The 24,372-nt window shown below is 43.8% G+C and overlaps 1 protein-coding gene across 4 annotated transcripts in view; it reads right to left on the minus strand.

Annotated features, from left to right (window-relative positions):
- The window catches only part of LOC118770145 (voltage-dependent calcium channel subunit alpha-2/delta-1-like), a 137,153-nt gene extending 113,386 nt beyond the window's left edge, over positions 1-23,767 (minus strand). For all 4 annotated transcript variants that reach the window (XM_036517619.1, XM_036517620.1, XM_036517617.1 and 1 more), the window contains exons 1-3: positions 23,310-23,767; positions 3,620-3,701; positions 1,687-1,803 (exon numbers count right to left, since the gene is read on the minus strand). In XM_036517619.1, the coding sequence (XP_036373512.1) occupies positions 1,687-1,803; positions 3,620-3,701; positions 23,310-23,398 (288 nt within the window). In that variant the 5' untranslated portion in view covers positions 23,399-23,767. The remainder of the gene's footprint in view (positions 1-1,686; positions 1,804-3,619; positions 3,702-23,309) is intronic.
- Between the last annotated feature and the right edge of the window lie 605 nt (positions 23,768-24,372).

A 24,372-nucleotide genomic window follows, 5' to 3' on the forward strand; every position in this document is an offset into this window, starting at 1 on the left:
CCTAGCAACACTTACTCCAGCCCAGCTATCACTTCTTTTCTTTTTTTTTTTACTTCAGCACTTGTAACGTGCCTAGTGTTTGATGTGCAGTTATCCAGTTTAGTAGCAAAGCAGTGGAGAGATTTCGAAGGAGGAAACCCACTCAAACCGGCTGATGCTGAGAGTCAAGCTTCAAAGTCCAGCGGAAAGACGCGGCGATGGCTGACCACTGAGCGGGAGTCAGGTGAGGACACAAGCCATTGAGGAACACACTGTGCATGAATTACAGCGCCAACTGCGCCAACAGCTCCTTTCAGTCCCGGTATCGCAATTTTTCCGAGAAGCGTTTCTTTCCTTTTGTTTTTTTTTTTTTTGTTCGCTGTAATCTGATATTTGATACGCCCCCCATCCTCGCTTTCCTTGAAAGATTAACGCTCCCCACGGTGGAGAAGATTAGGCATATTCCAGAGAGTGAATTCGGGGATCGACGTGCGAACCGGGCTTTAGAGATTTAAGACGTTGCATCTCCATATGCCTTATTAAAATCAATTACGAGCGCAGCGTAACAGATGACACAGCGAGCATTTTAGGGCAGGAAATCTGGAGGTTTCTTAACTTTGGATAACTCGTCCCTGGGCAATTCAAGAATTAAAGATTTCTCCTATTAAAATGAATAAATAAATGAATGCAAGGTCATTCATGTCACGCTCTCCATTCACAGAATTCTCTCTGCCCCTGTCACATGCGTATTCACAAAATATAATATAAACATATAAGATTACCCAGTGGCCATGGCTTCACAGACTACAGAACACACCACTTGATGGTTTAACAAAAAAAATAATAAATCAACTTTTGCTTTCTTTCCCTCTCCTTTTCTGTTTTACAATGACCACAGATTGACCAATACTGGAAAGTTTAGGTAATCAAGTAATCGTTCAAATTGAACAGAGAGCAAAACCAATAATCAAACACATGTTGATGTGATTAACTGCCAAAACGCCAAAGGAACACCGCTGAGCCTAATCGAATTCAGCCACGGTCGGATCGCTCCGAGTTCAGCGCCCAACAGTGACAGGCTCAACTGTACAGGTGGTGTGCGGTGGGGACTTGGATCAAGGACAGACACACTGTTCCTCATCTGACACCTTCATCCAGGCCTGCGTACATGGTTCATATGCTATCCAGTAACACAGATGGATATTTACTGGAGCCAACAGGTTAAAAAGACATGACTTAAAACTTGGAGTCCTCTTATTTTTATTACTTCCGTTATTGCTACAAAATATTCTGGCATCTGGCACAAAAGCAAGCAGACCTGGGACTTATGAAGGCAATGCAAGCATTCTGCTTGAGACACCTAACTACAGTACAAGCAAGCAGCTGATATGTACAGCATAACACCCACTGATTGTATAGATGGCCTTTGCTGCTGAAGTCATGGGTTCAGAGTCAAGCCCTTAAATTGCACTGGAGCAAAGAGTATGCATCTTTCCACACAAGTACCACAAACAGACCAAGACCAATGTAAGCCCTGATAAAGACTCAGCACCAGGGTGACTTGGATGCCTCCAAACTTCCGCAGAGAGGTTCCCATCCACCCGCCATGACGCTGTGTAAACGAGCCAGCCCGTACGGCGGCGTACGCGGAGGAGGCACAAAGCAGGAGTCGGCAGGAGCGGCATGAATTATTCACCGGCCACTCACCTTCAGGGCCATTGATCTGTTCAGCAGGAGGTTCTCGATGTTGCTGGACGCGCTCCGCACCAGCTGGCCCGCATTGTTCGGCTCCACGCTGAAGTACTTCCTGTTGTCCAGGAAGATCTACGTGGGAAGGTAGAGGCACACCGTTAAGGAGGGCAGGAATTTTCAGCACTCGAGCGCTCCCTCCTAAACGCCTCTGCAACGCCCATGTTTTAAACCCATTCCTCACACCCTCACAGACAGAGAGCATGTCCTCAGCCAAATCTCCACTCTGCCGTGCTGTGATCCAATGTAAGGCGTGATTTGTAAGGTTTGTAAGGTTCCTTGTAAATCCAACTAAAGGAAGGCTGTTTTTTTCCTCTTTTTTTTTTTGTTAGGGAGCCATTCAGTATACGAGGTGTCAGGCTGGGGTAAGAACTGACTACAAACGCCCCCCCCCCCCCGTTTTATCACTGACACCTCTCTTGACTTTCACATCCCCAGAGGGGGGCAGCTGACAGCCGGGCCATCAATCCCAGGAGGCGCCTTTCGGCCGTGCCTTATCCGCCGGGGGGGGGGGGCACGGCCGATCGGTTCGGCAGCGCCCAGCGTTGTTGAAATTGTGCAGCGCGCCTGGGTGAGACAGCTCATAAACAAGTCTGTTTTCAGGGACTTCCAGGGACTGGAAGGCACCCGTGATGGTTCTACAAGAGGATAAAAGTCCCCCAGGGAAAATGTCTGGTTGGACATGGCACCCGTTTATATAAACCGGCCCTGTGAGGGCTCCTTTGCAAATGTTTGTGACCATTTGTAGAAAATCATTCCATTTAACAATTCAGTTGAATTAATCTCATATGGTTCATATTAGGTTAACTAAAGGTCATTTTTCAGAACAAGCAGACAATTGGGTCATTCCCCTTGTCTAGCACTGGCAGTTTCTCACATGGTTTGAACTTTAGCACAATACAACAATATAATGTTATGAATTTGTTAATGTGGCAAATCACACCATCATTCATATAATTCTTTACTGTATAAGGAATACCTCAGCTTTTCATATTTATTTACTTATTTTTATTTCAGTATTTTTACACAGTAGCCCTTTACTGAATGTCCACAACAAATTTCCCTTTGGAGACAACAAAACCTCTCTCATATTAGCTTAGAACAGCCTTGGAACATTTCCTTTAAGTGCATTTATCAATGGATAGCATGTCCATTTGCTGCAGATAATGAAAGACTGCCCGCACAATATTACATCAGGGGATAAAGCTGGGGTGTTTTTAAAAGCAATTTTTATGTAAACCAAATGTACACCGAGGGAAAAAAAATCAGCTTCATTATGAGCCATTCTGGGTCAGTGATTAATTATCATTTACTGATAAGAAAAATATGTTGCGTTGGGAAACAAATAAGAAATGCTAAGTAGCCAATTATTTAGTAGCCAAAGGGCAATCATACAACAACATTTAACACTAGGAGTCTTTTCATATAACCTCCAGTGCTATGATTTTTTTTTAATTTACTCATATGCATGATCAAGCATATATGCTGTAGAGTAAAGATTACAGTATGTTGAACCAAAAACGGAACACATGACCTTTGGCGATGAGTTTGCATTCTTTCTGCCTCCGAATAAGGAGGACCAGAAATAGGACTGCAAGACACTGTCCCTTGTTCAATCCAACCTGTAACACGCTTTGTCCTAACTTTGAGTGAGCACATATTTTTCCACTTCTTACATGACATTTGTCAGCCTGTGCAATTAAGAAAAAAAAAAAACAGTTTGAGAAACAAACAAAAACAAACTGCTCAGCTTTGTGGCGCAAAGTCAAGGAGGAAGCTTGCTACGGTTTGACTACTGAGTCTGTGCGTTTCTGTGACATATGTTCTCTCCTTCCATTCTGTGGTCCACAGAGAAATATGGTGGAGTTTTTTTAAAAGGGTGGACACTCACCTGGGCCATGCTATTCACTCCGCTGGCTGTTTCCACAAGGCTCACCAGCTCCTGCTGCATCTGCTTCGCCCACTCGCTGACTCTGGAGAGAGGGAAAGACAGAGAGAGGGACGCCGTCCAATCAGATCAGTCACAGGCGGATCGGTCCCGACAGCGCGGCTCGGGCCCCGCATTGATGTCGGAGGCGCTCCCTCGGACCAAATGGCTCCCCGCACATCAAAGCCCGGCTGTGCCGAAAGTTCATCATCTGTATTCATGAGCTCCAGACCGCCTGCGAATATCGGTCAGGGCTGCGGACCTCTAATGGAGGTTCCACATCAAAGAGTGTGGCAACACACAAGAAAAATAGCCTCCGATATCTTTATACAGTCATAGATTTCTCCACTTCATCTAATTTTACGTTTTGTGTAAAATTGTTTTCTAAGCCATAGTCAATGGTAAGTAAATACTGACAATGCAAGTGTCAGTTTTGCTTCTTACCATTTGTTGGTAGACCCCTTATTGAGAGCGACTGGCTTTGTGTCTGGGTTGTGGGGCCTTACGCCTTCTAACCATCCCACTTGCTGCCCAATCCCTATTCAGCTTTGTTAATAATGACACCTTCTAGTGAATCTGAACTATGGATCTGTCAACCTGATAACTAGGAGAACCACAGTTTCAGACTAAGGTGCCTCACGGTCAAGGTCCTGCTAGGTGAGAGCCAAAATCGCTGCCGCTCTTCTGACCGCCAACAGCAGGTGCACTGAGAGAGTGGTCCCTTTATTTTTGGGAGGAGGCCACTTTCATTTGCACAAAATGGAAAAACCCACAATGGCATCACGCAAATTTATACACCCGCTTTCAGATGAAACGTCCCCGGTCGGTCTATTTTTAAACCAGAGACAAACGCTTTTTTTCCTCTCCCCTGATGTGCGCATTATGCCTCTGTCTGACACACAGAACCGAGCACCACCTTTTCAGAAAATTCGCTTTGCAGTCTAGCACCGTCAGCTTTAAAAATGCCATTGACACTCGTTTTTCATTTGTTATTAATCCATCACTTTCCTTGAATTAATTACATAATCACTTGAATTACGGTTTGACACCATGATTCAAGTGATTACATGATTAATTCAGGAAGATGATATGGGGAATTGTTTGCTTGAAAGGCATTAAAACATTTTAAGAAAATAAGCTGTTGAGTAAATACTACAGTATGGTGAACGAAAAAATGGAACACTAGCCCTCTGGTGATGAGTGTGCGCTCCTGCTACCTATTAGATTCCTGTTCTGGGTCCTAGGTGCCCTATTCAATCAAACCCACAATGCGCTTTGTCCTTAATTCTAAGCACACATATATGTGAACAATTTTCACTTCTCACACACGAAAAGACTAATGTGGGGCACTGAACACGGACACACCTGTTCTGCCTTTATGTGAAAAGTTATGAAATTATATCGGTAATATGAAATATATAAACCTCTCCTGCTGTATTGCTGAGCATCTAAGGCCACTGGACCTGCTGCGATAAGCTCGTAGCCCCCTCCCCTCCCGGTTTTCTTGGCTTTGCACCTGTTCTAAATGAGTGAACACTAACAAGAAGTGACTGCCACTTGTGCTTGAGAAAGGTTGCAGCTATTTTCCCCATTACGCCAGCACATGATTCAGAAGGCAAGCTGCTCCCAGCATGCAGAGAACACCAAGTGGCCCATTATGTAACAGGTACACCTGATGATGCTCCAATGATGTCAAAGGAGGGGCATGGGGTGAGAGAAACAATTACAACAGGAGTGTCCAGAAAAAGCTTAGGCTCATCTTCTTCAGCGTATACATTACAGCTTTAAGTTTAATGCGTGAATTGTCATCCCAGTCTTCGTATTCTGTATGGATGACACCTTTCACTATTGTGATGTGTGATCCAGTTTGATTCCCAGTTAGAGCGCTGCTCTTGTACCTTTGGTATTTAGTTCAAATTGTACCTACAGTATTAAGCTGCATAAATCAGTAACCAGTAAAAACTGTTAGCTTCATATGTCGCTCTAGATAAGAAGGTATGCTACTCTGAGATAATGTAGTGCTCTGACCAGAGTTGGGTTAGAACATGTATTCCCCCTTCTCAGTTGCCTTACTCATTAAATATGCATTTTTACAATTTTCTCCATCCAGACAGAAAGCTATCACGTAATAAAAATCTAAGAAAATACCCTCCACAATGTCTCCCAAAAAGTGTTCTTCTATAGTTCACAGACAAAATTGTGTGCTACTTTTGTTGTGCTGCTCGAGGAACACCTGGACCAGCCATCAGAAAGCCACACAACTCAGACAGCCAATCAATAGCGGCAGAACACTTTTGCTCTGAGGTCAATGACTAGACAGTTCTGCAGAGCCCCATGCTAAGCGTCAAGAGGCCAAGCCTGTACTCCAAGCTCCTGAGAGGACAGCAGGGAGAATACCTAACTCACGGCATTGCTTCATGTGTTCTCTACTCACGCCCTCCTGGCCTCCTAGGTCCTCCTAGGTCCTCCTTCTGAGAAGGGCTACAGGAAATTGCCTCAGGAGCTTGAGCAGCAGTGACAGAATCAGAGAGGATTCAAAGTCTGAATATCGTTTTGCACTCTACTTCAAGAGCTGCATCTCACGAATGCAGAGGTGCATGAACATAAACTGGCTAGCCTAATCAGGGTTCTCCACAGTTTGAAAGAACAAGGAAAACAACTGCATCTCGCAACTTAAAATATTATGTGTGTGTGTGTGTGTGTGTGTGTGTGTGTGTGTGTGTGTGCGCGCGTGTGTGTGTGTGTGTATGTGTGCGTGTGTGGCTCCTGTCACTTATTAGCTTACCAGTCAAATTGACATATATTTGATTGACTGTCATAATGTCTTACCATCATCTCCTCCATCTGTTCCAGCTATTTAAAGCACCAATGAAAAAGCTGTGGCTATAAATGCAATTAGCAAAGATCTATTACTGTGGAGTCAAAAGCTCAAAGATTTTTTGGACAACATGCTAATTCGTTTTCACTTGGGAAATGAAATCAGTTCTTTTGAAGGGGCATTTCCGTGAGGAAACTTTGATCACATGTAAGTCAGAGCAAAGCACCCCTCCACCTCAACGGAAGCAGCCTTCTGCACATGGTAATATAGGTGTGATTGCTGTCAAAACAATTCTCCTGCAATCCAACACCAAGCCATATTATTTGAACTTGTACTTAAAACAATCTTCTGCAGTGAACCTGTTAATTGCATGAAATGCTGAAATAAATCTGAACAATAACCTTTGAGTCCAGCAACTGTTACAAATTGTTAATGATTTAGCATACATTACCACATTACAACAACTATTAACTACATTACGTATTAGTATCTGTCTGCATGTGATACTCAGAACAACTGGAAATTAAAGATGTATACCATAAAGCATGAGATAATATGGGTCATTCTCGGTCAGTCTTATTGAATATGAGACTCAAGTGGTTCTGGCCGTGACAGTTAAGCTGTGTGTCCATAAAAAGCACTGAAACCATTGTTCCAATAAAATCTCAGTGGTACAATTTTAGAAACACTGGTCCCTTCACAGCATTTAGCGGACATGTGTCATGTGATCCCATTCCATTTCTTAATATAACTGAACTGAAATTCTTGTGACGTCCCACATTCTGAGCTACAGAGAGCCATCATATATGATTAATGTTTTCTGCCATTGTAGGCATTACAGGGCTCAGTGGGTTTCCCTCAGGTTAATCTCCACATACAGGCAGACAGTGTATATATAGGTATAGGTATGTTGTTGAAGGGGCTGGACTTGCAACCATATATTTACAGGTCTGAAGCCCTGTTGGGAGAGTGCACATCAGTGGTGTCTACTAGCAATCCATGGGTTTCTGATCTCAGGATGTGTTTTTTGAACACACTGACCCGACAGGAACCTGAATCACCCTTTTGTTCCTGGTATCATTTGTCTGCAGGTCCATGGATGTTCAGAACCAGGAGAACCAGTAGTGTAGACCAAATGAAATGACAAAACAAACAAAGCATCACACAGAAATGTCTGCGTTACCTGACCACCTCAAAAAATACAATAGAACTGATTTCTGAAGCATGCTTATTAACAAAGAAGGGATTGGCTCATCTTTTTATGTGCTACCAGATGAATTAAATATCCCAAAAATACTTAGACAATTTGCCATTTCCCCTCAACAATCACTCCTGCTGTTTCAAATCCCTTCAACCCGTCACAACATGAAAAATGGGCATCTTCAAGGCAGCTTCTGAAGGGGACTCTGGATCACTCAAGAATATTCCAAGGAGCGGGAGTGGAAAGGACCGCCTTAATGTATGCAGGTTGGGGACAGTATGACAGCATGAAAGCATGAATGAGTAAGAGGCAATCTCAGCAAGTGCTCATTAGGAGTCTTTTAATAAGAAGCATACGACCCCGACAGCTTGCTTCATCCACAAAAAATATGGCCGTGTACTTTCTGACTTCGACCGCCGTATTTTTTAACTTGATTAGAGACCCTGCTCTCATATCCTAGCACAGACCACAGTGAGGGATTCTACAAGGGCACCGAGTCTCCTCGGGCCCTGTAAAATGTACTCACAACATGGAATCCTGCATGCATATTAATATTAGGGGACTGCTCGTTCAGTCAATTCAAAAGCATTGGGGGAAAAGAAAGACATAGCCAAAAAACTAAATTTTTTGGAAGCGTGCCTTTTAACATGCAAAGAATTTAAATGCCATTTTCTAAATTTAGCATGTCAACACTAAACACCAGATGGGAAGTTGGTCTTTAAAATAAGCTGTGATTTTTCCACCAATGTGGTCTGTAGCAACAGAACTGGACTGGCTTTGGGGATGAATGGTTTAGTCTACCAGGGTCACCACTGTGGCACCCTTTAGCACAACCTCCAATCGGCTTTTGCTCTGCAGTGGTGCACTGTGTGACTTGTAGTGTTAAAAGTGTAGCTGTTGGCTGCGGGCAAACATACTGTATGATTGTATACATCTTGACTAAGCACTGCTGCTATTAAAAAAAAGCTGTGTTAACACTGCACAAGGTGAATGAATATCTAGTGGGACCTAGCGCCTACCTCATATGATCACTCACTGACACACCTTCAAAAATCTAGCCAACTTTCAAACCATCAGCAGAGACTTGGGAGCCATGCTTGAAAGCATAGTTCACAGTTAGGCTTAGGGGTTTCCTGGTTCCAAGAGGGAAAAACACTATACATACAAACAAAAATCAAGCCACTTGCAATGATTTTCACTAATCTATATAAAACCAACCATGTCCCCATACCAGACATCCCATTTTAAAGACATGGATCACTTTAGCATGAGAGCAGGAAGGCCATCCACGTCCTGACTGTGGTAGGGAGATCTCAGACAGAGAGATCCGTCTCCTCAGCATTGTGAAGTCTGTCTACTCCACTTCATAAACAAGCAGACCCCAGCGAGCAGCTGTAATTAGGTCTGCAGGGGGAGGGGACCCACCGTAAAACTAGTCCCACAATGTGCCTCCATTTCTGAGTCCACCTAATTAGGCTTCCAGTGCCTCCAGCATGCTCAAACCAACACCACAGTATTATTCTAAACATGGAGCCCATTAAATTTTAAACAACAAGAACGTATACAATAAAAAAATGCTCCCAAGCACCAGGGAATGGGACTGTACGGTACACTGTGCATTCAGCCCAGGAAACAAAAGGCACACTTCCTGTTCCTCTCCATCTGTCTGGGCAAAACACACTTCGGCACTGAAATTTAATGGGGTGGTGGCAGACGCGAAGTGTTTCACTTAAAACAAAGAAAATTATGGAACAAAAGCTGGCAGTTTGCGTAATCTTTTCTCACGTACACGAAATGTTAAAAGCACCCAGAATACAAATGTTTCAACAGGAAATGGGAACATGAGAGAGAGAGAAAAAAAACAAAAAACAGAAACATCAAAATCTGACAGCATCTGCCCCTTCCTTCCCCTTCCCGCAAGCCTTAGGGTTGGACAGCCAGTCTCTGCCCCTCCTCCTCTGGACAAGAACTGAGGGGAGAAGCGGAACTGGGCCAAAAACGCCTTGTGAACCAGGATAATTCACTGGCACTTGGCAGCTTCAGCCCCAGTCCTTGCGAATGTTGTTGTTCAGTGGAGTGTGAGGGCTGCAAGGACTCCTTTTTTGTATTTTTTTTCCTTCCCTCTTGTTGTTCATAACATATCCAGCTTACAAAACATACTGTTGAAGCCTCCCCCAGACGCGACCAAAGCAAGATTTCAAAGGGGGGGTGTGCACCATATGACTTCATAATGAAGCCCCTACAGCTGGGGGGATATTGCTGTGAAGCACTTTCATCCTGCATTTCAACTGTACTGATACAGTAGTCCCTGAATAAATCTTTCCAAGTTATTACTGCACCAAATTTGTCAATGACTTAAGGACTTAATCCAGTTAAAAGTCTGCTAATGCAGCCAAGATTTCTGGATTATTCAAGCTGCAGTGTTTTATATATTCTTAAATAAGGATTTTTAATCTCTTTAAGGGCAGTGGAAGATTATGGCAGGGGTGAGGGCTGCCGACTGAAATCGAGGCAGCATGTTATAACACACATCCCTGTTGCCAATTCTCCAAGGCTACCTGAAAGGACGATTTAAACAAAGATCCCGCTCACAGCAGTGAGTGCACTGATTTATAAAGTGAGGATTAAATCGCACCACTGTGCAATGATTCTTCAAGAGTATAGAATGAGAAAGTGTAGCTGTGTGATAATAAAGAGCAGACAGTAAGACAATAAGCTTTTGTTACAAAAATATGAGTCATCTTGCAATCCTGTCCACTACATAAACATACACATGTCCTTTCAGACTTCTCAAAACATGAATAATAATCGCGGATCCATCTGTTAAGACCAATCCCACAATCCCTATGTTTTGTCTGTGTCTGTGACACGGCAACAAAAAAAAAAAATCAACTTGGCAGTTTTTCAACTTTCCTTTGCAGCAGGAAATCCTGAATTGGAGCCAGCTGTCGCCCCCACACTTCAGGATTCAAAGGGCTTTTAGGAGGCAGGTGACGCCGCGTTGGCAGGTGCAGTGGGGACTGGGTGCGAGGTGCACCGAGGGGTCAGTCAGGCCGCAGCGACACGCCCCAGAGGCTGAGACTGACAGCGGCGCCGGGCGGCTCACGTAAGGGCCGCGATGATGGACGGCGATGCACTCGTCCTGTTAAACAAGTTCGCATTCAGCACAGCACCCATAAAAGGGTGATTTAAGGAGGGGCAACAGTGTGTCACACCACCTCACTGCCCGCAGTAGAGAAACGCAGCACACGAGCCTTGAGGGGATGGACACGTTTTCTGGCAATGAGGTCAATTTTATTCTGGCATGTGTTGGAGGGCATCCTCACTGCCAAGATGCCTTGGTGTTAAAATAATTACTGTACTTGACCCGAGCAAGCTTTGTACTTACGAGGCCAAACCGAGGCTCCAATTTGGCCTGATAAGATCAATATAAAAGCAATAAGTACACTTAAACACTCATTTACCAGCATGAATCCAGACCTCTTGATGCGAGAGGCAAGATGCGTAACATTGCAGAAAGTGAGAGACCAAATAATTTGTTAATAACAGATTTATTGGTGTCACTCCACAGAATGCGTTTTGAGTGAACACGCAGCACAAATGACACGTTGGGAGTTTCCGTGATGACATGTTTTTGAGTTATTTCTGTTGGTAGTACAGCCGAACGCAACTGTGCAAACATTCCCAGCCCACACATCGACGTATCGATTGTGAGGGTGAAACGCGATCTCCTGTCTAGAGTGACTGGAATATCCGCACGGTATGTGCGACAAGGAGGGGAGGCGGGGCGCGAAGAGAAAAAGACAACTCATAGTCTAGAGATCTTACATGCATATTCTGAGCGATCAATTATGAGCTGTATCAGGAGCTGAACAAATTAAACATCTATCAGAAGATTTAGGCGGGTAGATCTGCCTGGCACCACGTTATACTGTGCCCTCAAACAGACTTTGCTCTCAGCTGAGAACTGTCTCATTGTGGAACTGTACACATCCTGTCCCCATACTATCGCTATACTTACTGTATGCACTTTTGTATGTCGCTTTGGATAAAAGCGTCTGCCAAATAAATAAATGTAAATGTTATACCAAGGACCGGGTCCCTGCTTAGGCAATCTGTTTGATATCGATAGATGTAATGGGCTTTATGGGGCACACCTCTGCAGAGATGATTAGGCTGATATTGTTGGGAGGAACGCGCAGAGTCGGAGCCGCAGCTGTGTTTTAATGAAGTCACCTGGGGGACGTCAAGGAGGCGCTGCTACCGTACGCTGGAGATGGCAATAATGAGTGTGACAGGAGCAATGGTGGAGATCAAACCGGTAGGCTGCCTGTGCAAACTCAGTGGAGCTGACCACCCCGCAATACAGCTGTCTGCCTGGATGGATAGTGGCTATACCTTCAGCAAATTGTAGCATCACATTTTTCTCTATTTTGGGCAGTATTAATACTGTTGTAATTACAGACATGAACACACAGAGGGTAACCCATTGCAACCATTCCGCTTCAGCTTACACCAGTACCTGACCTGCAAGAAACAGTCTCAGTTTGCTATTTGCAGCCCATATATATATTTTCGCCAAGTCATAGGTTTGTTGCATTTGGGAGTGGGTTTAACAGACCTTCCCCCTCCCCCACCACGCTTTCTCACGAAAACTACGAATTGAATGAAAGGTATGATTTTTTGCTTTTTTGAATCCTTCCGCTAAATGCATGTAAGGTAACGTAAAAGATGCTCTTATCCAGAGTGACTTCCAGAGACAGAAGCCGCTATTCTTCCCTTTTGAGCACCACTAAAATTATTTTTCTCTCACCACTGATCAGTTTACTGTAATTTCACCAAAGCAAACACTACTTTGCACAGTCTACACAGCTAGGTTTAATCAACCAAGGGTTAATTGCACATACTGAACAGATGCATGCGAATATGTGCATGTATGTGTATCACATGTATCAAAGTTGCTATCTATTGCTATGTACTGTCATTTCGCACATGTGTTAATATCATATTTAATGTTTATCATTTTAGAATTGTGTGCTTTGTAATCCCCTGACCCCCCATCCCCCACCTCTGTTTCTTGAGTGAGACTTTGCTGGGGTTATTAGGAGTTCAGGATGATAACACCTCTACCAAAACATACCAGCACCTTTCATAAAGTATACAAGGGTAGTGCTTCCTGTGTCTGAGAGGGCCTCAGGGCCCTGCACTGCACTACTGAAAATGTGAGCACTGACTGCATATTCCATAAAAACCCACAAAGACGAAAGAGAGACTGGGGTCCCATGCAACTGCGTGGCTCCCACCCTTCTCAAAGGCACCACTCACTAAACTGCTTGTCTTATAAAACACTGTAACATGAATGTATGAGTGGTAAAAACAAACTATACAGTATGCTTTTAAAAATCTTGATTAAAAATCACGGAATTATTTGAAATGCACCTCTTCACACATCATTAACAGTGCATTACAAACAAAAAAAGGTGTTGCCCTCCTCACCTACCTGGTGGAATGGTGTGAGGTAACACTGAAATCATCCAAAGGAAGTCATGCGCATCTCTCCCTGGTATCACAGAATAAGGCTATACTGAACATACGTAATTGCAGTATTGCCTTAACTTGCAATATTTATTTCATACAGAACTACACAAACAGACCCACTTCCTTAGATTTGTCAGGAACCGCTGCTGTAGCAGTTTTCTGAAGCATTTGCTTGGATTAAGATGACGTGATGGATCACAGCATGCAAGGGAGAAATGAAAGTACAGAGGTGAAAAAAAAACAGAAATCAACACTGTAAAATTAATCCTGTTGAATTTATTGTATTTATTGTATGGTTCTGGAACTGAATATTTAGACATATACACACACACACACACAGACATACACACACACACAAACCAGAACTGTTTCATCTGAAGGCCTTTTGTGTTTTCCGTTGTTCAGTTCCAAAATTCACCCCAATATGACAGAGCACGTACTTCATTTCTTCCCTCTCTATCCGCTTTGAAGTTGATACACCAGGGAATATCTCAAGGCTTTAGTAAGCGCTGTGGTCACTTGCATCCTATTATCGGGGAGTGAGGATTAAAAATGTATTTGAGGCAAGAGAAATACTAATCCTATGACACAGCTTTATTTATCACCTTACCTGTATTACACCTGTCTCTCCTTGTTCTCCTGGCTGGCACACTAAACCCTCAGAGACCGCAGCAGAGGTTACAGAGCCATCGCATGTAAGGTGGCGATTATCTGACCTGACAAAGCTAACTTCTCCCAGAGTATCATTCCCTCACAGTGTCACATCCAATTAACTCCGCGAAAGTAATCCTTTTGACAAGTGAAGCAAGGTTTACAACAACTCTTTCTGTAGATCACCTGCTTTAAACTGGTCCTTTTCAAATACCCAACACTGTAACAAATGTGCAGAGGTAAGGTTTTAGGTCCAAACATGCTGAGCGATATTTCGGAAAATCACAACTGAAGACATGTTTTTAGCAATTACCAAAGTTAATGGAGTATGACAGTGTGGACTGCTGGCCATTTTAAAAGCAGCACCACAATTTAGAACACTCTGGATGCCACTTTGAAGGTGTCACACTTAGAACAAAGACCTTCCTCATACCCCTAAGGATTCAGAGGTCTTGATATTAATTGTAAACTACACCACTTCAGGTACCAAATACATACAGACACACACACACTATAAAATGCTTTCGGTATGTGAAGATACATAAAGAAGCTGATCCATATCAGGGCTATTTGTAATACCACTTAAGGAACTGAAGTCTCAATTAAAACCACAGTGGCACAGAGTATGACAAATGCCTTCAAACAGAATAAATAATGACATCAGAAGTGGCACGCTGACTGAAGTCATGGTGAGCCTGTTTGTTCCTATCATGTTGCAGGGGTATCTCCTCCTGCTGAGACAGAAGAGAAGGCCTCTACATGTGAGGCATCTCCTCTGGCATTCTGGCCTGTCTCCACCAATATCGCTCCCCTCTGCCCTGCTAAAATACGACCCTAATTCATTCTGATGCCACGGTACACACCGCTCCGGACCAAAAAAAAAAAAAAAAAAAAAAACCCCACTAAACCGACACAAATCAGAGTCACCTACCCCCCCCCCCCAACCCCTCATGACTAGACATTGCATGACCCAGCATCATGCTCTGTAAAGACCAGTTGTTTTCGATGAGGAGGCCCTTACGAGGAAAAATGGCCAATTAACTTCCATCACAACACTCCCACTGTACGGCTAAGTGGCTTTCTGAGGCACTCCATGTATTTCAGTAGAGCCCATTTCTGACAGTAGGGTGTTTCTTCCCAAGTCCTGTAGAGCTACTTAAAACAAGACTAATATGCCTCAAGTACAAGATGGACCTCAAGGACAGCGTCATTAAGATTATGATCTAAAAAGAGTGTCTAGTGAATACCGGTTTCAGCAAAAAGCTTTTAAAATGTGCCAAAAAGGACACCAACACTGTGAACTATACACCTTCTTTCAACATTTCTCACAGGTCAGGCAACAGAAGTGTTTTAATGAAGCATATAAAACAACTCAAAAAGCTAAACCATCATCCACTAAATGGATAAAAGTCGACAACAGACAGCTAGAATTGGAACATGACTCAGCGCTTTTTGAAAAATCAGTGTTAATTTCTTCTTGCAGTCAAAACAGAATCCCATTTGTACTTCAAAGTATAAGTGTCTCCCATGAGACGGAGCGTGTTACTGCAACTGAACTGGGTCTCAAGGTTGATTCCCAGAATAAAGGGAGAAAAATGGAGGCGGTCCGCAGATGTTGTTCCCGAGGAGATCAGGCAGCAATCCAAGCCCATCCGCTCCTCAGCATTACCCCCAGATTCACAGGACTCAGACGCGGTTTGGAGGGAAAAAGAACATGGCAGAAGATTTCACGGAGCACAAATACAGGCATCCCAAGCCTATAAAAATTAAGATAGAGATGGTGAACTGCACAAGGATATTTAATGAAATTCTATCAAACCGCCTGACATTTTACGGGCAGGGGGGCCCAACAACAAATGGCACCTTCTGGAAAAAAGACAACTAGATCTAATGTACATGCTGTTCAAGAGAAACCAACTGTGAGGTCAATTTTAATACAAAAGGAAATTGTTTCAGGAAGAATTTGGAAGGATTTGCTAATCCTCGTAATTGATGCGTCTGTTGTGTGGGACGTAGTGGATTATGTGTTCCTGAAGAGCTTTCTAGCAAATTTCACTTCACCTACATAACTCTATACTTGGCCTAGAGTGGAATGAGAAGGTGGTGGGTGTGACATGAGTCCTGTCAGACCGTAACATAAAGGGGATCACCAGCGCCTGGTGTAGCTCAATAGTATAGGTACAAGTCCTGTCAGACCATAACACAAAGGGGATTGACAACACCCAGTGTCAATTAATAGTATGTTGCTGTTATGTGTAGCTGAGTTAAAGCATGCCACTTTTCAAAGGCTTTTGTTTTATCGAGACATCAGCTGACAGAAGCGAAACAGAGGCTGCAGGCCCGAGCACCCACAAGCAGATCAATGAGATCCATATTTCATTTCCAGAGAGCACTCTCTCTCTCTCTTTCTCTCTAGCAAGAGGCCCTAAACAAAGCAACCAAACTGAAAGCTGTGACGCGAGGAGGAAAAAAAAAAATACAAAAAAAAAAAAAAAGACAAAATCATCAGATCCATTTCCGAAGCCACCGCAACCGTGGAAAACCGGATACGAGACAAACGTCACAAAAGGTTACACTGCAACAGGAAACGGTAACATGAAAGGGAGAAGGGGGGGGGGGGCAGAGGGGGTAGATGTGTGTGTACTCTGGAGCAGTTGCTGAGATACCAGACAGGATGGATGAGGTCTGAGTCAAGGACCCCCTTCCCTCCCTCCCTACCCCCTCCTCTGCCCCCACCCCCCAACACGGCGCGTGCATGCCAGCTATATATAGATCCCTCCAAACACCTGTCATGAAAGAGAGAGCTCCACAGAGCAGGAGAACATGTCCTCAGTGCCAGGCCCCAGCACTCAGGCAAGAGTGACAGAAATAACTCTCAGCTGCTTATGCTAGGGAAGAAGTAGTATTATTAACCTAAAACATACCTGCAAAGACCCACTCTGAATCCCTCTGATATTCAGACCCGCTCGGATTACAGGCCCGCCAAACGCTGTCTGACAATCGAACCCGGTTTGCCGGAGCCGGCAGGAGTGTTTATGGGCACATAATGCAAATCCGAATAAACAACAAAAACAGCGGGCTCAATTGACGGAACACAAAAGATGAGCGCCAGAGGTCAGAGCCGATTGTGCAGGCTTTGGGCCAAACAGAGGGCATATCTCCCATTCACTATGCAAAGGTGCTATGGTATAGTATGGCACAACCAGAGCCACAGGAGAGAAGGAAAGGCTGGCTGGATTCGTGCCTATTTGCTGTAGGCCTTTCATACAGGGACGCAACACCCACCACCACCCCTTAGCAACACCCACCACCACCCCCCCGCCCCCCCCCACCCCTTAGCAGGACTCGGCAAACACAGCCACCCCCCCCCCCCGCACCTCCCCTCCTCTCCAAATGTCTCCTGCCAATCTTTGTTCTGCTTTGTAAGCGTGGCTGTCGGCTCTCGCCACCCAGTTGAGCGCAACTAACCGGATCAGTCCCTCTGAATGGAGGCAAGGCCGCGCTCGTGCCACACCCCGCTTACAGAGGCGGCTTCGGGAATATGGATTTTCAGCACCCCCCCATCCCTGTTTCCGTGGGAACGTCTTCTCTCTTAACGTGACAGGAAATGATCGCCTTTGTCTTTTCGCTGTTCTCAAGCAAGGCATTGCATCTACATCCCTCATTCTGGCGTCTTATGAAGGGAAGGGGGATAGACTTCACTTTAGGCTGGAAGATTGGCAAAGACAGGGTTGCAAGGGAAAAAAAAAAACTAAGGCAAATCTATTTAGCTGGATAATGGTAGAGCGTGACATGCAATTATGTTTGAACAGAGGAACACAGGAGGACCAAGGCTCTGGAGGGAACAGATCATGATGTGAAAGTAAGCTCTTTAATGCATACGCTACATACTGTGTCTTACATGCAGCTTGATGGTGAAATGAGGAAGCCTTCTACTAAACATTCTTACAGAGCCTCCTTTTTTTGCTCCCTTGTCGAGTTTTGCTACCACATCTGTAATATGTTGTTTTTTCTTGCTCTTTATCCCATTTTGGGCTTGACTAATTCAAGTCATTCTGTCCCACGGATAAGAGATGGGTTGAACCTGGGTTCAGTGGTGAGTTGTTTCAAGAACATACTGTCTCTTTTCACCGTTTTCTTCCCCACAACACAGTAGGTCCTAAATTTAACAGTAACATGTCTAGTGAACAGGAAGAATATGGCCATTGGTATATTGGTCTGCTCTCAGGAACATTTACCTTTTATTTACACAGCAAACAATGATTTATGAACTTGCAATAAATCCCCTCATACACAATTCACCACATAAAACGGTAAGCACATAAATAAAACTAATTCAAAATATTACTATGCAACCAATGAAAGCACTCACCAATCATTCATTTCAGCAACGTATGAATTATTCATTCTGGATTTGCATCTTTGACAGCGCATTGTAAAATAACCATTTGCACGCTGTCTTTAGTCACGCACAGTTGTAAGATATAATTCAACCACTTAATCACAGAATCTAGACACCTAATCGGAATGATTTCTCATTGCTGGGGAAATTTAGAAAACAGTTTTTCCCACTCTGTCATGGTCAGAGGTCAAACCAGCAACTGTCTTCTCAGCCCCAGGAATCCAGCCAGCCAGTCGTCCTTAAAAAACCCAAGAGAGCCTGACTCTAAAGTTAAATGAAAAAATGAATGAATCATGGGACGGCAAGTTTTCAAAGTATTGATACTGATCGCTGATAGATGTTAATGATAAATGATAACTAGTTCAGAAGATATCCAGAAGCTCAACAGATGTCATCTTGAGGATAAGCATGAGGAAGAACATGCAACCATAGTCTGCCCTGATCTTCTTTTAACCTTAAGCTGGCCCTGGCCCTTCCTCTCTCTTAGCCTCTCAGTAAGCATCCTGTATAACCTTGTTTTACCTAACAGCATGCCACACCATTAGCTTTCAGACAGCCCATCTATCTTACGTCCACAGGAAGCTGGGGCTAAAACCATAAAACCCAAAACGCCAGCCTCTTTTATATGGAAAATACTGTTTGTGTTCCTTCTCTTACAGGAAGCGTCAACTTGAGTAGATGCAAAATAGTATTCATTTTAACCCTTTAAGATGCATTTATCTCAACCATTCTCGTGTACATACATGCTGTCCAATATATAGTGCTCCCTTAACAAGGTGGATACAATTTAATACTTCCAATACAGTGAGAGACATATCATAGGTTAATACATTTGTAGCTATGACAGCACCCCATGCATGCTGACTCAGATCATGGGCTGTTAGGCTGGTGGCACAAATCGACAGGTAGCAAAAAAAATGATGCTGTACTGCCATGCCTGGCAAATCTTTGTCAGACAGCTAGCACCTGCACCAGAAATGTATCATGTGCTCACAGCATTGGATCGATTCTGAGAAAAATCTACCAGATCACACCGTTGACACATTCGCCCATTCGCCGTGACAACACGATCCCACTGAATTTGCCAAAGAGGTTCTCCAGAGCCTGGGAGTGAACTGAGTCCATGGGGCTTCCCAGCAACTCCATCATTACGCCCCCCGTCGTTTACTGACGGTAATGTCACCAGGGTCACCACAGCAGCGAACAGCTGAATCTCCTATAAGTGGCACAGACACCCAGCAGTATAGTGAAATGATCAAAGGGCTTCTCAATAACTGGTCACCTCAGGTCATATAATGCTTGATGGCAAATGAGAGTTAAACACAGCTGCTCACCAGGTCTCCTCACATCTCAGTATTGACTTTGGCAACGCAAGGCAAACGCTTAGTGAAAGCTGAACACTTGGTCACCCAATCACTTTTGTGTTTGGATTTGGCAAGCACCCAGAAAAGGGTTATTTTTAAACGTAATGATATATTTAATGCACAACGTTTTACCAAAATCTATAAGCAACTTTACAGTTCATTCTGTAAATTTGTGCAATTTATTCGAGGGTTTGATTTGTGCATCTTTCTAGGTCATGAGTAATCCTACAATTAAAAGAGGGGAAATAAAATTCTCTCACAATTAACAACAAATGTTTGCTCAATAATCACTTAAAATCTCAGAATCCATACTGATCTCAATGTAGAGACAGATTTTTCACAGAAAATAAAGAAAAGCTTTTTCAGCTCAACATCCAGACACAGCAGCACTTCATGCTGGAGTTAAACGCATAATGTCGTTCTCCGCGTTTATGACACAGGGACGGAAGCAAAATCTCAAGCAAGGTGGCACATTTCCAAAGCATTACGGAAGGTATCTGAGCATCACTGGAGAATGCAGAGCTTCTCTCACACAGACACACAGACAGAGGACCCTTCCCAGTCCTTATTCCCCATGCGCTATTCCAGTGTACTGCTTAATTACATCACAGTCTGACTTTCTTCATATCAGGCGTCCCGATCTTCTCCGGCTCGCCGGTAGTTCTCCTCAGCGGCGGCCATGCTTGCACTGACTCGCGCTGCAGGCAGACGTTGAGCCCGGGGTTCAAATTAAGACACTGAGGACAATGCCACCTGCCCATCAGCTTAACCATGCACAAGGACCTCTGCACCACAGACCCAAACTACAGTAACAGAGGGCAGGGCAGTCGCAGGGAATTATGGGCGCTTGTCGATTTTGGCTGCTTTCCTTCAGCAGTGGCTGGCGGTCTTACAAGAAGCTGAAACTGTGTCTCTGCCAAAAAAGGGGAGGAATGAGAGGGGGGCTTTTCACTCCCAGCCTCGCGCTGTATTTGGGACTACGTGATGAACACAATGGGTTGCATGGCATCACAGCAACAGCCACACAAACACGATGTTGCAGACCCAATTCGCCTGTTCCATCTGAGAAGGCAGCGGGGGCAAAGCCTATGACATCACGCACCCCCCCCCCCCCAATTTCAGATTCCATGATGTTAATCATCTGCCCCCAGCCATGGCGTGAGCTAGACGCAACCTCACTCCTTCTCTCTCTCCCTCTCTCACTCCTTCCTCCCCTCCCTCCTTTTCTGCCTCCCGCAAAGCACTGCTCCCACAACACGAGAGCGCAGGAAGCGTTTACAGCTAGGGTCGCGACATTCCAGTCACGCATCCCAGCGGCGAGACCCCACCCAATAAACCCAACGGGGAAGAGATGGGCTTTCTAGACCATTCCATGAAGGCCCTATGGGCAGAGGGACATAGTTTTGGTGCTCTGTGCGCTGTACAGAGGCCACGTTCCCTCTACTCTCCTTCCAGATGACTATGTGGTCCTGTTCGTATCTTTCAAGCCAGCTGCCTCATAAGGCCGACTGTTTGTGATCCCTTTTAAAACTGAATCTAGCTGAAATCTCGCTCAAAATCTATTCCTTCATAAGGAAGCCAATACAAGTGCTGCCTCGGCTTTCATTCAGCAAACCAGAACGAAAAAGGCTTTTTATTCGCCATAGAAAAGTAGACATAAAGAAACACGCTCCTACAATGATAAACAACTGCTTTCTTCCAGGCATTAGCCTTCCCCTCCTAATTGCGGCTGCCATATGTCAGATTCATCGATTTGTCACATATTACAGGTTTCCATAAAAAGACATGGACTAGGACTCGTCCAGAGCAATAAATCACTCTCTCCGTATGACTTCATCTTCACCGCTGGCAGGCACAATGCCGTAACAAAATCCTCACAGATGCGCCCAGCACAAAATACCACCGAAAAACCGCCTGTCGGAGATCTGCCTCGTAGCTGTTGACCCCTGAGAGCTCCAGTCGTGTGGGGACGGCCTCACAAACACAACAGCATGACCGCAAACATGATATGGAAATCCTTGATTTCCCTGTTCACGGTAGACAGCAAAAAAATCAATAACAATAATAAATTCACAAGACTTATTCTTTTTGGGAAGCAGGTTGGTAGTTTGAAAATGCTAATCTATGTTGTGAATACACATACACAGATTTTGTCATTGAATGTGTATAATTATGTAATTATACTACAAGAGTACCAATCGTATCTGATTTGAACAAAAAAAAAAAATAAATTTAGAATTCCAAAAATGACAGACATCTGAAGGGCTACTCATTTCAAAAACTGTAACAGAAGATTGTATAGGTGCAATTAATATACCCATTATTCTGCTGACTTGATATTATATGCAAATTCGTGACAAGAACATGCAGAGGACATCCTAACTGCGAGTAAAATACGTCGTTTCAGTTAAAGTTAATTAGGAAGGATTAAAACTTTAAACTGTAAAACTCAAAACAGAGGCTCAACTTTTAAATATCAAAGGTGCTAATGTCACAATATGAGCAAACAGTAAGAGCGATTTATCTTTACACAGCTTGCAGTGTCATGTCAGAGGTTATGCAAATTAGTTATGCACTCTAATCTACTCAGTTCTGTGGCCACCACGTGCATCTTTGCGTAAGGGGAAAGGAAGAGCGCACACATGATAGCTGCGCTGCATGCTTGTGGCAAAACGCTTCCAAGTGAAATAGGAAGGCCAGATGAATAAATGCAAATAAAATCTATTATAGGGACGTGTGTAATTTATACCGCTATTTTATCATTCGCGTAAACAACATATACAACTTCAGTGGACGTGGCCAGGGCTGCCAGAGTGGGGGGTTTCTCCAAAATGTAGGCATTTTACAATAATATATGCAGGACATTTCATGAGGACAATACATGGGATAAAAATGAGTGATGTGGAACATGCATTCATTTGTATAGGAGATATTTTAAGATGGGACAGTTTTCAAGATATGGTAAGAAAACAATCAGAATATTGCCACACTGCCTGCAAAAAAACTGTTCACAAGATGTCAACAAGGTGCATCGGCACCGGATGTGAACATTTGTGTAACTGATCGTTATCGTCGATTTTACGAATACCAAATATAAATCCTCGGTTAGGGAAACTGCAACCAATGCCATTCAGGGCTGCAGGAAAGAGAAAGCTATCCATCCCTTCACGCTTTACGTTATGTTCATCGATCTACAAGAATATCCTTAAAACAACTAAAATAATGGCGAGGTTGAAAGAGGTCCGCGGGGAAAAACACAAGAGTAACCTGTAGCATAGGGATGCCCCGATTAACAAAGCGGTTTAGACCGAAGTTGTCTCCTTATACAGTTTTCACTCTGTCCAGTATCAAGTAATTGCGTCCTAGAACCGTTATTTATAAACAAATACATATGTCGTGCAATTATTTCCTTAAAACAAGTGATGCAAGTAGGTTTCTGTTTGGTTGAGGATTGAACAAAATAAACAGCAATGTTATTTACGAATCAGAGTGATTAGGCTACATTCGCTTTTCCTCATAGGTACCTTTCTACATCATGCAATCTACTGCTCGTTGCATTTCCAGTTCCATACCGTGAACACAACACGGAATGCGAAACCGCGGTGTCTGCTTGACAGCTGCGTGTCTACTGTTGACAGTCTGCCTACTGTAGGATTAAACCTCAATTTTCTGTTACTTACAGTTGTTGCGTCGGAAACTGCGATGAATAAAAGCCGTTCAGCGTTGAAAGAAGTAAAATCAAGGCGACGGATATCCTGTAAGTATCCATGGTTCGGCGGGATTCCCAGCACACGAATTATGCACCGGTCCAGAACGTGACTGATGCGAGGAACGCTGTGAGTCCACAGCTACTTGTGTAGTGACACTTTTTCCCAGATAACCGTCTGTTACTCTGCTAGCTAATCTGATCAGCCGCCATCAGAGCCACTTTGAAACAGATCTCGGCTGGTTTATTTCTGTTGGAGCTCTCCTTTGTTTGGCTTCCCAAGTGTGTCAGTTCAGCCGATGTATTTTCAAAGATGCCGACACCGTGTTTTATGGTAGAAGGAGGGTGGTATCCTTATCTCCTCGCTGCGATGAGGAGAGCGTGTCAAAAAAAAACCCCACCAGATCAGTTTGCAACACTCCCCACCCCCCTTCGGTCGACGAGGATCATGCAACGCCTTCCATACATGGAAGAGAGAGACTCACCAAGTCGGCATCGGGCTGATCCAGTCCAACGCCGCCTTTTATCAGATTCAGCACCAAGCCACCTGGTACAAACCTGCTGGCAAACTTCAAGACTTAAAGGTACAGGCGGTTTTTTTTTTTTTATCTTTATCCAACACGTGTTTAAATAAATACTCCGTGCAAGTTGTCATTGCAGGTTAATAAAGACAATGAATATCTTCTCAGCGAGTATACTGCATCGGGCCTTAAATACCAAAGTTGACACTGAATGGAAAGAAATGTTATTTTGCTCTGAAAATGTGTTAAAACAATATAAACAAAATAGTTTCTTCCTTGCATTTATACTAGGTATGAAGTCGGTTGTAATTTGTAGGTTTAGTTATTGTGTATAATATACATATAAAATATGTATTCCAGCTTGGAGGCATCAGATTGAGAAACAGATTTTTTGTAACTTCTTAATTAACACTTGGTACCATTTGCTTGTAGACATCAATGAGGATCAATCACAGAGTTACATCTGAAATGTACTATATACACTACACATGTTCACAAAACAGTGGTTCTCTGGAG

The sequence above is a fragment of the Megalops cyprinoides genome, chromosome 23 (genome assembly GCF_013368585.1).
Source record: "Megalops cyprinoides isolate fMegCyp1 chromosome 23, fMegCyp1.pri, whole genome shotgun sequence".
NCBI classification, from domain to species: Eukaryota; Metazoa; Chordata; class Actinopteri; order Elopiformes; family Megalopidae; genus Megalops; species Megalops cyprinoides.